General features: G+C 39.0%; 1 protein-coding gene across 4 annotated transcripts in view; it reads left to right on the plus strand.

Moving 5' to 3' along the window:
* Positions 1–14551, plus strand: part of LOC137273950 (dachshund homolog 1-like) — an 88044-nt gene that overhangs the window by 22179 nt on the left and 51314 nt on the right. For all 4 annotated transcript variants that reach the window (XM_067806873.1, XM_067806872.1, XM_067806874.1 and 1 more), the window contains exon 2: positions 9896–10017. In XM_067806873.1, the coding sequence (XP_067662974.1) occupies positions 9896–10017 (122 nt within the window). The remainder of the gene's footprint in view (positions 1–9895; positions 10018–14551) is intronic.

Raw genomic sequence — 14551 nt, forward strand, 5'->3', positions numbered from 1 at the left:
CTCCCGCGTGAAAAGGGTTGAGTTTGTGACTTTTAATTTGAAAAGTAAATATTTGTCCGACGTGAGGATAGAGTACTTTTATTTATTTATAATATTTATATGTTACTTTTTATTCGTTTCTTTACATATTTATTTTCCCATCCTTAATATTATTCAGCTGAACAATAGATAGGTTTCAAACGTTTCTCCGTATCATTTCTCCCCTTGATCTCATACCAACTTTCTCTCTATTCCCTCCTACCTTTTGTCCCCGTTTAATCACGGGATGAGTACCCGTCAATCAGTTTAATCAGTGTATATTTCAAGAGACAGTTTGTCATCACTTCCTACACTAAGAAGCACAAATATGGACACCCCTTTCATCTTTGCCCCTCATCTCCCCGTATCTCAGGCAACGAATTTTAATCCCCACCCTCGCTTCCTGTGCTCCCAGTTTTATTTCCGATCATAATATACTGCAGCTATCGTTGTCAAAGTAGGGTCGTGACCCCAGGGTTACCTCTCCCCCTCTCGCACCTCCCCGTCCCCCTTCACCCGACCCCCATCTGTCTGTTACGCCCCGATGTGTGAAATTGCTAACCAGTCGACTTACAAGGCCTAGCTTGTAGATAGCCTAGCAGCGTGTGAGACAACTAACATGTTGATCTTAGACCGTTGTTGGATCTGTTTCTTGATGTCGTTCGTTTCGTATTGTCCACTTCAGGCTCGCTGGACATCGGATCGGTCCAGGGGTCAATCACGTGACCTGCGGGAGAATTAGGACCGGTTCTCATACCCCTGAGAACCGATAATGATTTTAATGCTCTTCGGGCACCGGTCCCATGACTCGTGTATGTGAGTGATATGAAAGCGAATATGTTACACACGTTACTGCTCCAGTGAATATTTCCATGACTATCATATTGTAGCTATCGTTAACACACCGTTATTCTCCAGCTTGGCTTACAATCGATATAAATCGTGCAGACCGATCATCGTTATATGAATATCGACTGATTATCGATAAATATCGAAGTTATCTAAAATGATGCATAAATGACTAAACATTCATAAAGAAGTCAATGCATTTCACATCAGGGGTGAGTCGTGACAATATGCTGGATTGGGTTTCCTGAACGTTGTCCTGAAATACTTTAGAAGCAACCGATGAATAAAGACCTAACTTAGTGTATATTCTGATTTTTATAAAAAAATAAAACATGTTTCAATACAATGCAATAGTTCAGATGCAATATTACTGATTACACAATTTCCATATCGATAATCATTAATATTTCCCATAGCGATAATTCCGATTATTCATCGTTTTAGCTATCCCTACTTCGTGGTGATGGGCCAGTTGATGGGTTGCACAAAAGGTATCCCATCCCCATCCTTTAGCTAGGGGGTGTACCCTCCACTCCCATCTCCATTCCACTCTTTTAACCCTTCCCTGTAATGTGTTCCTTGATTATTACATATTGATCATATTATAGTATCATCTTATAGCTGAAATTGCAACCCCTAATCAGAAATATGCTTATTTTTCAAGTTATTCCAGTTATTTGTAAACTTAATCTCTCTGTGCATCTGTGTGTAGCCTAACAAAGCATTCTCATGATTGGCATCTTTGATGACTTCATTGTTTTAGTCGAGCGGATTTATTTCAGCCACAAAAACACGTTCCTTAAATACAAGACATCTCCACTGTACGATATATTCAGACATGGGATTGATAATCTCTAGACTTGGGATTAATAAGCTCTAGACATGGGATTAATAATAATGGAAAAAAGCACCGCATCGTGGAAAAGGCGAACGCATCCTGGCGCATAGGTGGCTCTCACAAAACACACGCAAAGGCACGTCAACTATCCACTGAAAACGACCCTGTGTTAACAATCCAAATGACGAATTACATCAGATATGCAAGTAGCACCGCCACTACTGGCACCTCCAAAGTCAAACTATTGATGATTTCCCCATGCGAGCTTTGGGTTAGCCTAGTGGCTAAAGTGTTATCTCATCACGCCGAAGACCCGTGTTCGAAGCCCAGCCGTGATGATGATGATGGAATATTGCTAAAAGCAGTGTAAACAATCTCAGATAACCACATATAATAACAATTTGAATAATAAACGTTCTTTCCAACATATGCTTATATGTGGTTGGTTTAAAAGTCACTCCACCATATTGTTCACTGTTACCACGAATCAAACAGGAAAAACAATGTTCTTACTCGCAATGTCTCAATAACATTACCTAAGTTCAATGTCCATCAACGCACCAGTATCCCCAGCCCATAAAGTATTCACGAATATCCATTTGTCAAAACAGTTTCTTTACCGAGTTAAATTCTTTTATTAAATAAGGATTGTGAAAAAAAAGTACTTTCATTGAAGGTCCTCTTTGCCTGGACCACCCACATGCACCAGTCGCCATATATCGCTAGCGTCGTCAACATAAAACACGACAGACATTGGATAATGTATCAGACATGTTTGTCCTTTTGCTTGATAGCCAATCAAACAAAGCCCCATACTCGACCCAAGTCGACTTCTACATTATAACACGCAAAAAACGTCATATACACCGTATTCATTTTTTCCATGTTCCCATTAATTAATCCGATTATTCGACATAATTTATTGACCCAAATTGACAGGTTGATAATTAAAGGCAAATGAGAATGAGATTGGTCGTATAAGAAAGCTGAATCAGTTTTTGGTTCCAATTACGTTTTAAAAGGAAACATTGCTATGTGAGCAATGGCCAAAGCATATTGCGGGAACACTGTATTACTTTCACAAGACAAAATCAATTAAGTTTACCTTAGTGCATTACGAACTAAAAAGAGGCATTCTTTCTCGATTCAAGCTTTTTATCAAATGGAACCAATGACTTCGATATGCAGACTACCAAGATATATGTGTTTTACTCGTGTTTGACTTTCACAAACTTTCAAGTTTTTTTAACTAATGAGTGTTTCTTTCTTAAATAGCATTCAGTTCAGGGATATTGTCGTTATGGCATTGGTTAGCTTGTGTGATGTGAAACAATTAATCTCACGTTTATTATTTAAATAATTAGCGAGTTATAGTCATCTCTCGTTATCATCTTCATTCAAACACAATATTAATCCTTTGACATCTTAAAGTTTCGTATTTTTCTCTTGTTCTTTAAACATTTTTTTCAATTTACTTTGCGTACAAGAAGGGTTATTTTATACAGATTAATGGTAACATGAAGGTTAATTAATGGAAAATGTGATACATCTTTTCATTTAGATCAAAAGTTTGGCGACACATAATGTACTGTATATTGAGTTTGAAGTGAAAACATGTTTATAACTCTAACCGCAATTAGCTCACTATTTTGTTGTTGGCCCGGTGCGAAAGTTAACATGCTTCTAATGCAGTGGTACATGAATACAACAATGAATACACTCTCAAAGAGGAGAAATAAGACACTCTTCTTGTGGATGGACAACGCACATAATCTTGCACCTGGGAGATGACTCTCTGGGATCTGAAAGTGTCAGATTAGGACATATCTGGTCCCTGTTGACACCAGTTTTACGATTAAATTTTACATTCACTTTAATCACCCAATGTTGGCGATCGATACCTGTATCGATGTCATGTTTTAACATACATAGCTGGCTGGCTGTAGAGCCTTTCATAAATGCAATGATTATTTTACATGAAAAGACTGGCTTATTGTTTGAAGATTTAGTTCGTAATTTGGATTTGATTTCAAGGGTCATATTCTTGTCGACGGAAGGTTTACACTTTGATATCACCTTTATCTTTCACACGTCAATAAATTATGGAATATCAGGACTTGAACTGACGGATCGAAACCTAAATTGCATTGATTAAGAAGAAAATGACCGTTTTTGAGTTATAAAGCGCAGCTTTTCGTGAATTCAACCGCTTCCGTTCCACAATTAATTTGTACCCTCTCCCTCAATTCAAGAATTTTATGAGATTTTTATACCTTTTTCTAGTAGGGTGACGTTTACGTTGGACATTCTCTCTTGTCAACAAATAATAAAACCAACAGTCAAAATTTCAGCCACAAAGAAGGACAGAATAAAGCGTGTACCTCCCACAGGTAGAAGATTATAAGCGTTGTCCCCTGATTTACAATATAGTCCCCATTTCATTTCTCTGACTCTTTTGAAGAGATGGCATCAAGAATGAGAGTTATCTCCCCTAAGATCAACTCCAAGCAGCGACATCCGATCCCACCGTGCTATTTGATAGCGTTATAATATAGGCGATATCATCTTTGTATCCGAGTGTGAATGAAGAGCCTAACAATAAGATTTCTTTACCTGTAGTTTATGTTGGAGGCGCACTATCTGGCCATCAAATTAGTTTGTTATGGTGGTGAAGCTTTATGTCTCTTGACCCATCGCATAATACTATATGCCTGTGCGAATGAGTTTGCAGTTTTGTGAAAGGAAAAAAATGATAAGAGAAAAAAACGAGTTGCTGCGAAGTCCTGTATCCATCTATATGAATGTCTCGGAGACAGTTTGAACTTATCTGATTTAATGAACTATCACAAACAGAATAATTTGGTCTTGGCGGGGATTCGTGGTGACTAGACGCGTTTAGTTATTGCTTTGTACACACATAAAACATCATAGCAAAGCTTTTGTGCCGGATGTTTATCTTCCGAAATATATTTTGAAATGGGCAGACACCGATTTCAAAGGAAGACGGCTGAAATGAGATCTCACATTGAGATAATCATTCAGAAAAATACACATAACATTTGCATGGCTTTAGATTCAAAAGTGTCGTGTGTGATTCTTGTGACGTCATTAGTGACGTCACAGGAAATCCAAGTGCCTAACAGTGCTGACTGCAATAAAGGGTCTATAACTGAATGTTAGAAATATATTTTTGGGCATCGTATTTTTTCAAATCGAGCTAAGCGTTCCCTCACTGTGGAACTTACACTACACGCTTTGTTGGAGGGTTCATAAGATTGTGGTAGTGGCCCTTCAATTGTGCATACTCGGCTTTGAGGTACAGCGTTGTCAAATGGACTCCCTCATACAGAAACACCCGCGGTCGTAAGGATTACACGAGGTGTATGAATTAGGCTCCTCCATCATTATTGTCGTCGGCGAAGTCGTCAACAACCACTGAATTGAAAATAAATATCATTTTCTCAGCATGGGATCTTTAGCAGACCGAAGAAAATGAAATAACGATAACATACGCAGTGTTCCCTCTCGACAATATTCCAACAACAAATCTATTTGTTTGTTAAAAACTACTCCGAATCGGCTTTCAAATCGGGCCCCGGGATTCTTATTGCACTTAAGAATTGTATGCTCTAGTGTATCTACATTTTCTAGCCATGACTGAGCACATCCTCGTCTCTTTATTGCTGTCAATCGTTTAGTTATCATGTTTTCCTGTTTTGTTGTGATCCCCCATATTCTCACCAAGGTGAGAGTTGAGGACTCACAGATAACAAAAAAAGCTTGAAAGCATCGTTGTCAGTTTCGGAGCCCTGTGGTCGAGCACGGGAGTCGAGCTAAGCCAACCCCAAAACATTCGAAGTCAGTGACTAGAACTAAATACGAATCTTTTCGGCACGACGGCGGGCTGTGGTCGTAGTTTCAGTGTGAATTGATTAAAAGGGTATAGAATCTAGAAAGAGGGCGAGATACGAATGAATGAGAGAAATCTGATCTCTTTACGATAGGTCTATTGAAAAGATCTTTGTTCCCCCAGGACCAGTCTCTGCTAAAGTCTGGCTGTGATCACTGGTGGAGTTTCTCATATTGCTTGATAGAGCAAGTAGATCGGAAAATGTCCTGTAATTGGGAGGAAAGAAGCAGGGACCCTGTTTTGAGGGTCTCGAGTTACCTATGTGGAATAAACAGTAGCCAGATATACCACAATGTAATTATTCCCCTCGTCGCTAATTAGCCAAGCACCTGCGGAAGACGACTAAGAAAAGAGTTAAAAAACCAGTTTTGAGATTTGACAGCTCGGTCGTGGGTTTTACATTCTATTGCAAGCGCCATTCAATTCGTTTATGTGAAACGTGATTCTGGCTCTTTCAAGCGTTATGCATGAATTGAAATAAATATAATGATATTTGAAATTCTGGAATATCTCGTTTCAAGCCGCTAGGGGGTCTCCATCCGAAATGAGGTACAACGAGAGGGATAATTTGAAAGGAGTGGGCAACAGAAGGACAGGGACGGATAGAGATGTTAGCTGTGTTTAAGGGACTGTTAAAATACGTATTCAATCTAAAATCAATAAATTCAATTTTATAAAGCAAAATGCAATTGACATTGTTGTTAATGAATCATTGAAATATGCATATGATTTCCACCATGGAAACGAAAACATACTAAATGGTAGCGAATAATTCATTGGGTTTTTTTTAAAATATGTATTTGATGTGGTGTAACTGAAGCTTACGTATATTGAAAATGTTTCAGTTTGGCATGTTTCAGTGAATGTTTCATACGCTGTGAGTATATCAGAGAAGAAAATATTATTTCAGTAATGAAATGGCTCATTTCTGGATTTTAGGACCCACTTCCTCTTTGATCGTTCCTGTGATGTTCATGAAATGTAGAAGACATGTTATCTGGATCGTTCAAATATATGATTGCATTACCATCTTCACATATGCTAGCGCTTTAAGTGCCTATCCTTCGAAATGACGGAACCATACCACACCTCATATATGTATTTCACATGCATTCATGATTACATTTGGAGAACTATTTTAGACATTTTCCCAAAAGTTGATGTAATAATCACGACTGAAAACATGTTTTGTATTAACAAACTAGGCTAGTGCATGAATGTAGCCATGTAAAGCTGTGATTTGGGATTTGGATACAAATGTTGTCTCAAATGTAAAATACAAATAGCCATTACAACTTCTTGTCAAATTGAATAGCTTCACATTGTTGACATTTTCACGCAACAGTTAACGCGGGACTAACTGAGAATGTTCTAACAAATGAGAGTTCCTTGGAGTCTAATACATTTATAGTGAATGAACATCATTGTCAAACGACAACCAGTTGTTGCCTAAAGAAATATTGGAAGCGTCTGCTACGCCAGTGAACAATGTCGGTCTACAATCACATAATACTGTATTCAGAAGGTATTATTAACACCTTATTTATTCCATTCCCGATACAGCCTTAAATTCTTTAGTGACATTAGCATAAAACAAACCTGTAATAACAAAAGGAAGATGGGTGTCCCAGGAAATGAAGTGCTAGAAGACATAGTCCGTCTCTGTCTGTCTGTCTGTCTGTCTGTCTGTCTCTCTTAAGAAACTAGACTTTAATTCATGATCAATCGTGCAAGCGTTAAATTAATAGTTTTTGAGATATATTGTTACTTTCTGTGGTATCTGGTTCCACCAACCCTGATACTTACTTAATTTGACCTTGTTGGTGTCTGGTATAATTCGTAGATTAATGTCATATTAATGATGCAATTAACAGTTTCTTAAAAGCGTTTAACGATGATTAATATTTATGACCCAGTGATATATATCTTGGGACCTGGGGGCTTTCCAGCAATCAGCTTGACGCACTATGCTCTCCAACATCCTGGAGGCTGAGAGATATTTTATAATTAAACGTTAGAAAAACTGTTTCTCAAACTTTTAAATAAGCTTTGCACTCAGACATGGCAGCAATACATCGTGTTTAATGTCAATATAGTAGTACAGGTTGTAATTAGTTAATAAACTCAGTCCCCCTTATATGAATCTCGGATGATGCGCCAGTAACACTCTGAAGGAAGCCGGTTGGGTCTTCTGCTCAAAAGGTATCTAAATATTATTTCTGTCGTTTTATCAGAAAAGCGTTTCATTTCATCTTCATCAATAACAAAATAAACATGAAAACTAAATAATACCATATTGAAAAAGATACCCACTCCGTTTGTGTCGCCGATACCGTACTTTAAAATATTTCATTTCGGGTTTTATTACGCTTCGTCTTTTGAAACATTATGCGGTTGTATTGACCAAGGTATTATCAAAGTAAATAGTTAAATATTTGATAACTGTTCGGATTGTAAAAATAAGGTTTGTGTTATAGCAGTCGGTTTGAAGTGTATATTATTACAAGTGATCACCTGGTCCAAGGTGTACTCCCTAGAATCAACAGGTGAAGGTTTAGGCATTTTTTCCTAACGGTTGAACGCAGAACCTCGTGGCAAATGAGATTTATTCAAATGATACAGAGAATAAACCGAGTCTCTTTGATGTTCCACACAAAGGTATGGAACTACAAGATGTATAAAGGTATTAGCTGACAAATTAAAGATATCGTAACTGTCGCTATCCGTTACTAGTCAGAGCGACTGTCCCAATCAGCTTGACTGAGCGGAATATTTTATGCAGATATGGCCTGAATTCAATTAGTGTTGTATTCGCCGATGGTGTAGCGTTTCAATCCACGTCCGTCGTTTTTTTTGATAGTTGACATTACCCTGTTTGTTGTTGTGTTCTTTTCCTCGTCACCCGAATCACTCTGCCTGTGTGGCGGCCGTAGTAAATTAAATTTTCATCCTTCGTGTATTCTTCACAACAGGGACACTGCGGAGGTATTGTGGGCCCCAACGGTTTCAAATTCAAGCCCATAAACAAATCAAAACATTGAATTGTTCGGAGCGAGTTTTATCAAAACCAAACCACGATATAAGCAAATCCTGGTGTGGCATTTCAACATTAGCGCTCGGACCTGGCATACCAACACACTAGTCTGTCAGTCGTTCCATATTTAGTTACTGTCGATGATGCTTTCTAAACATAAATAAACAGTGTACAGATGCGGGGAGTATATCAAGTTTTATAAGGCAGATGGACATCGCTTCGGGAGGCTAACAGAGGCGTCTGTGGGGCAAAGAATAGAGATTTTATTGTTAAATGTAATGTACCCTGTGGACATCCAGAGCGGAAGACGATGAGATGTGGTGATTGTTCTCAGAAAAAAGTCCACTCATATGAACTGAATACAAAAGTGACACCCGCCACAGTAATGATACTAATAAGCTGTTTCACAGATCGTTGCCAAAGGGAAGAATTTTTACAACTCTGCCGTAACTACGGACATCGAACAACTATTCATTCTTCAAAAGGAATATGCATCATTTAGTCTTTGTGTGGGAGACCAGCAGGGTATATCGAAAAATGCAATTGCATTTGAATAGAATCCTCCTCTTCACTTAAGCAGTGGATATTTTCAATTCATGGATGGTTATGTACTCTTAAACACAATGCTAATCGTCCTTTTCACATACGTTTTTCCTTGCTTTGAAAATGCATTAATGCATCGACTACAATAGCGTGGTACACGTCCATGCAGATGTCGATACTTCTTAATGCATGTATACTTTAAACCTTGACGGTAAAGGTATTTAATTTACTTTCCTTGTATTTGATTTCGCAATCTCCCATAGAAATACCCGTATTTACTTTCCGCATTTCAGCAGATGCTTTAGAACGAGTCCATTTCGAATCCGCTTTTATGAACAAAGAGAAGAAAGGAATTGAGAATTGTTCAATACTTTCAAACCAAGATGCTTGAGCATCTTTTGGATACAGCTATCATTATTTTCTCGATTTAACATTTTGATGTAGACAGTCAACTAGTTCCTAATTACCTAAATCCATTAACTGTGACAAGACGAGGGGTGAATGGTTCCTCTCCAGACTGTGATTACTTTTGTTCAGGTTATTATGAAATTGGAAGATTAATTCATTTTGTTTATGATAACATTTGAAGGCGATTTCGTGTTGGTCTGTCAATTGTTAAATGTCAAACATGTTTTTAACATGTCCACTTTTCTGCTTTGACTTTGAATTTTCTGGCTGTTCATCGCCGTGTTGCGTGTTTCAGTGCGCGGCCCGGTCGTCCACCGAAGAGATCTCCGTCTATACATGCTAGCCCTGAGACGATAGAGAAACTGAAGAAGAGTCGTCTAGATGGAAGTGATTATCAGTTTGACCCAAGGCTCTATGGTAACTATCTTAAAATTGATTATATTTCGACATTTACTGTACGACGCTTATATGTTCACATCTAGACGTCTGTCACAGTATATTTACACACAATCGACTACACAGCACAGTACATCAGGGTACATGTACTGTAATACAGATATATCTGGTCCACATTGATAGACCGATTTCATCATTATGATCTAATTCACACATTATTTCCATCAATACTTGACCCGTAAAGATCCGGGTAGAACAGGTATTCAGCAACCCATTCTTGCCACAAAAGGCAACTATGCTTCTTGTATGAGGAGACGAACGGGATCCGGTGGTCAAGGTTCGCTGACTTGGTTGGCACATGTCTTCGGTTCCCAGTTGCGCAGGTCCATTGTCTGGTCCAGACCGCCACCATATAGCTGGAACATTGCTGAGTGCGGTGTAAAACGAATCTCACTCACTCCATCAATACCTGCTATGTATTATTTACACCATCACACCATTACAACGTATTAGACACATTACAATAGCTCAGTACCGCACTACCCTCGCAGCCACCCGACTACCACATCAACACCACCCCTATCCTCGCTACAACCTGACATCTACATCACCACCATCCACCATTCTCGCCGCCACCCGACATCTACAACAACACCTCCCTCGCCCTCGCTGCCACCCGACATCTACATCAACACCACCTCCATGCTCACAACTACCCGACATCTGCACCAACACCACCCCACCCTCGGTGCCACCTGATATCCACATCAACACTATCCCCATCCTGACAACCTCACGACGTCTGCATCTACACCATCCCCACCCTCGCTGCCACCCGACATCTACATCAAGAACACCCCCATCCTCGTAACTACCCGACATCTACATCAGCACCACCCCCACCATCTCTACTACCCGATATCTATACCAACACCATCCCCACCCTCGCAACCACCCGACATCTACATCAACACCACACCCACCCTCTCTACCATCCGATATCTACATCAGCACTGTGCCCATCACCCCCTCCATTACATCCTGTCACCATAAACCCCGTCTCTCAAAATATTACATGTTTGAACCCAAAACCAGTGCATCTTCTCCCAACAAGGAGGCGTAACTCGCGTGTCACTTGCTTCGCTTTCGTGTAGCACGTTCTCCAAACCATGTGTATCAATTTCTGATTCATAAACTACAATCCCATAGCTCTAGTCAAACAAAGTGAAACCAGTTCTTATATTTCCCACTGGGATGGACAGTAGTGTAGCAAAGTCCAAACCGTGTTTCCGGTCTCGTTCTGGACATGTAGTAGGGCTCATGGCACCGCGAGCATGGTCAGTGGTGGCATCTGATCTCGTAACACAGACGAGAGTGTGATGACCTCAGTCAAGTTCACTTAAGATATGAAAATGTTGCACATATTCAGGGACCACGCTTCAGTAGACGTATGTGCAACATTTCCAGGTTTGAGCCAAATACCGTAAAACCTCTGCGAAATGCCATGCAGCCTTTGCGATTCAAGCCGGACCGATTCCGTATGTCTGACGTCAATTGCTAAAAAAGACACGAATGCAGAGAACATACTGCATTCATGTCTTCCAATTAAATTATTACATGTTTAGTAAAGTATGATGCCATGAAGTTTGGAGACAATTGACCAGCTTGATAGCGTTGACAACAACGGAGATAATGTTGTCAGATCAAGGAAAATAATCATCATCAAGAACGGTTGATGTTTCTCTGCAATATTTGGTCTGGATAAGGTGAGCTATGATAAATCACCAATGAAAAATGACAATAGGAATCACACCTCAACGCCCAGTGAAGGATCTTCAATTTCATGCCATCATATTTTCCCCCAATTTTTGTCCGCCCGAAAATATGAATTTCAAATTGGTATGCGTATTTTATTGAAAACTTAACTTGACAGCGTTAATTTTAAGTAGTTTGAATTTGTTCCCCATCGTGCCGTATTCGCTGTCAGGCAATAGAGACCGACGTGAGCCATACTCTCATTCATAATTCAAAGCAGTTCTAAACATGAAAAGACCTTACGGGATAACGTGTACAAAAACCCGCTGAAAATTGTTTTCATCATATTTTTCTTTGAGCATAACGCCTTTGATCTTGAGAACATACCATGTTGCCAACTGCTCTTTACATCAGTGTTAACGCTTACCGCTTAACTGACTGCTTCTGAAACCAGAAATGATTTAAACATTGATTCTTCTTTACTGTGGCTTCAAAAAATCAAAGATAACAGGCAATGTTAGCCTAACCTTGTTTGAAGGCAATAATTTTGTTTAGCATGTAACATCTGTATTAATACGATGCATGTAAATCCAGTCCCCTTCTCCCAGCAGAAATCTAAGCCGATTATCGGTGTAATCCTTGACGATAGTCGTGTACCTGTAGTTTCATAGGTGCTGAACTGCACTCGCTAAATTTATAATTTCTTTGAAAAATCAATGGCAAGGACTGTTCGCGAGCTGTTAGGAGCTGATCATTTATTGCTGCCGAGCACGAAAATCTATACCGAAATTCTATGAATCCACTAACCACTAATAGTCAGATGGTAGTCCTGCCGCTGAAACAACAGCGATGTATGGAGTCAACAAAGACGGGATATCTGATCACTCTTTTCATTGTTAGCTCGGTGACTTGGCCGAGGAATTGGTCAGGTAAGAAAGAGCACCATTGAGCATGAAGCCCAAGAAATTGCTGGTTTATCCTCACAAACTTGTCAGACATTGTATTTTTGTTATTGATTACTGGCTTCGTCTTTCCCCCTTCCTTTTCGAGATCCTTTAAGAATATAAACGACTTGCTTTCACTCCATGAACAAAGCGTCATCGTCCATTCTTCGCCTGACAGACTTAATGGTTAATCTGGGAGGTTTGGGAGATAATGAGACCAGTCTTTAATCCTTAAATAACTCCCACAAAATACGACAGCAACAGTTGTTGAATCAAACATGATTAATGACTGGTAGTTTTGAAATTAAAATGCCTTACTGACATGTATTTAATGTGTTAAAATCGGGATTAATCAAATAATTACTAACATTTTTGGCACCAATTAAATAATGCTTTGTCAAAAGTCAAAATGGCGTTTTTATAACGTGTCACTGGAATACATGTTTGTAAACATAAGTTTACTTTTAGTGTTGCATCAGAATGTGAAATACACGCTGGTATATTTTATTAACGGGTATGGTGGATTACAGTATACTTGGCTAAGGTAATCACTTTAAAACGTCCCTCCGTATGAATTATCGATGATGTGAATTAATTTCATGCAATAATTCAACAGATTAATCAAAATCGAAGCCGAAATTAATATGCCCGTCTTTGCGCTCAGCTTTGACAAACACCATTAAGGAATCTTGAATGATGTTGCACAACTGCAAGAACACTGGTTTGTATGAAATTGAAAGTTACACCAGTTTTGAAACGTTTGCTTAAATCTTGTTCCTGGTTGAAATTGACGCTTGTCAATTTCCTTACCCTCATGTAGCTCTTAAAGCTTGCTGTAGTTTGACGGTAATACATTGCAATTAATCAATTTCACCTGTGCGTACCTGCGCGTGGCTCACCATTTCATTCTTCCAGTCGCTCAATGGAGAGGCTGACAGAGTCTCATAATCATATAAATACGCTGTAATTGTCCTAATAACTTAAAATGTTGCATTTTATATTTACTCAATGAAACCCGTTTAATCTTATCTGTCTGTGGTCCCCTAAAGCAAAACGATGCACTTATCGATATGGAATAAGAACGCCACGTCATGCTCATGAAATTTCTCATTGTGTTACCTGAAAACATTGAAGATGGTCTGGGTGAAACGGACATATGCTGGGGAGAGGTTTTTCATCACAACGAACGTGTCAAACAGACCACTAATGTAGAAATGGATTGTGACAATGTTGGACAATAGGACATTTGGAAGCTAATTACACCTAATGCAGTCGCGAAAATACCATATGGATTTTCATCGGCAGAAAAAGAATTAATTCATAGGGGACTCGATTTTGGTGTTTCGGGCTGTTACTCAATGGAAAATGACAATAGAATAGTGTAATTGTTTTGCAGCAGTTAAATAGAATGAAATGGGTTGGATTATAGAATTTCTTGTGATTAGAGCAATTTATAGAAACATTATTGTATGCAAGAACAGTCTTCAGAGACGGTTGGAACGGAAAGCTTTGCATTTAACGACTAAATTGTCTACATTCTTTGCCTGAGTCGTTAGATCTGTACATGATAATGGAAACGACTACAGGTTCACGTTTGTAAAAACATGATGTCTTTTTCATTAGTTTGACAGGTAAAGAAATGCACACAGGGGTGATCGTGTTCATTGCACTATGAATTACTTTTCCTGGGAATGGAATCAAATTAAGGTAGGGATTAGATGCAATGCACAGGTAGGACGAACTTCCGTTAGAAAAGTGTGTGAAGCTGTACCATGTCAATTTCACAATGTATCGAAATCTACATGGATTCGTGTCGATAGCACAATCCAGTTAAGTATCGATTGGCGGATTTGAAG

The sequence above is a fragment of the Haliotis asinina genome, chromosome 2 (genome assembly GCF_037392515.1).
Source record: "Haliotis asinina isolate JCU_RB_2024 chromosome 2, JCU_Hal_asi_v2, whole genome shotgun sequence".
Lineage (NCBI taxonomy): Eukaryota > Metazoa > Mollusca > Gastropoda > Lepetellida > Haliotidae > Haliotis > Haliotis asinina.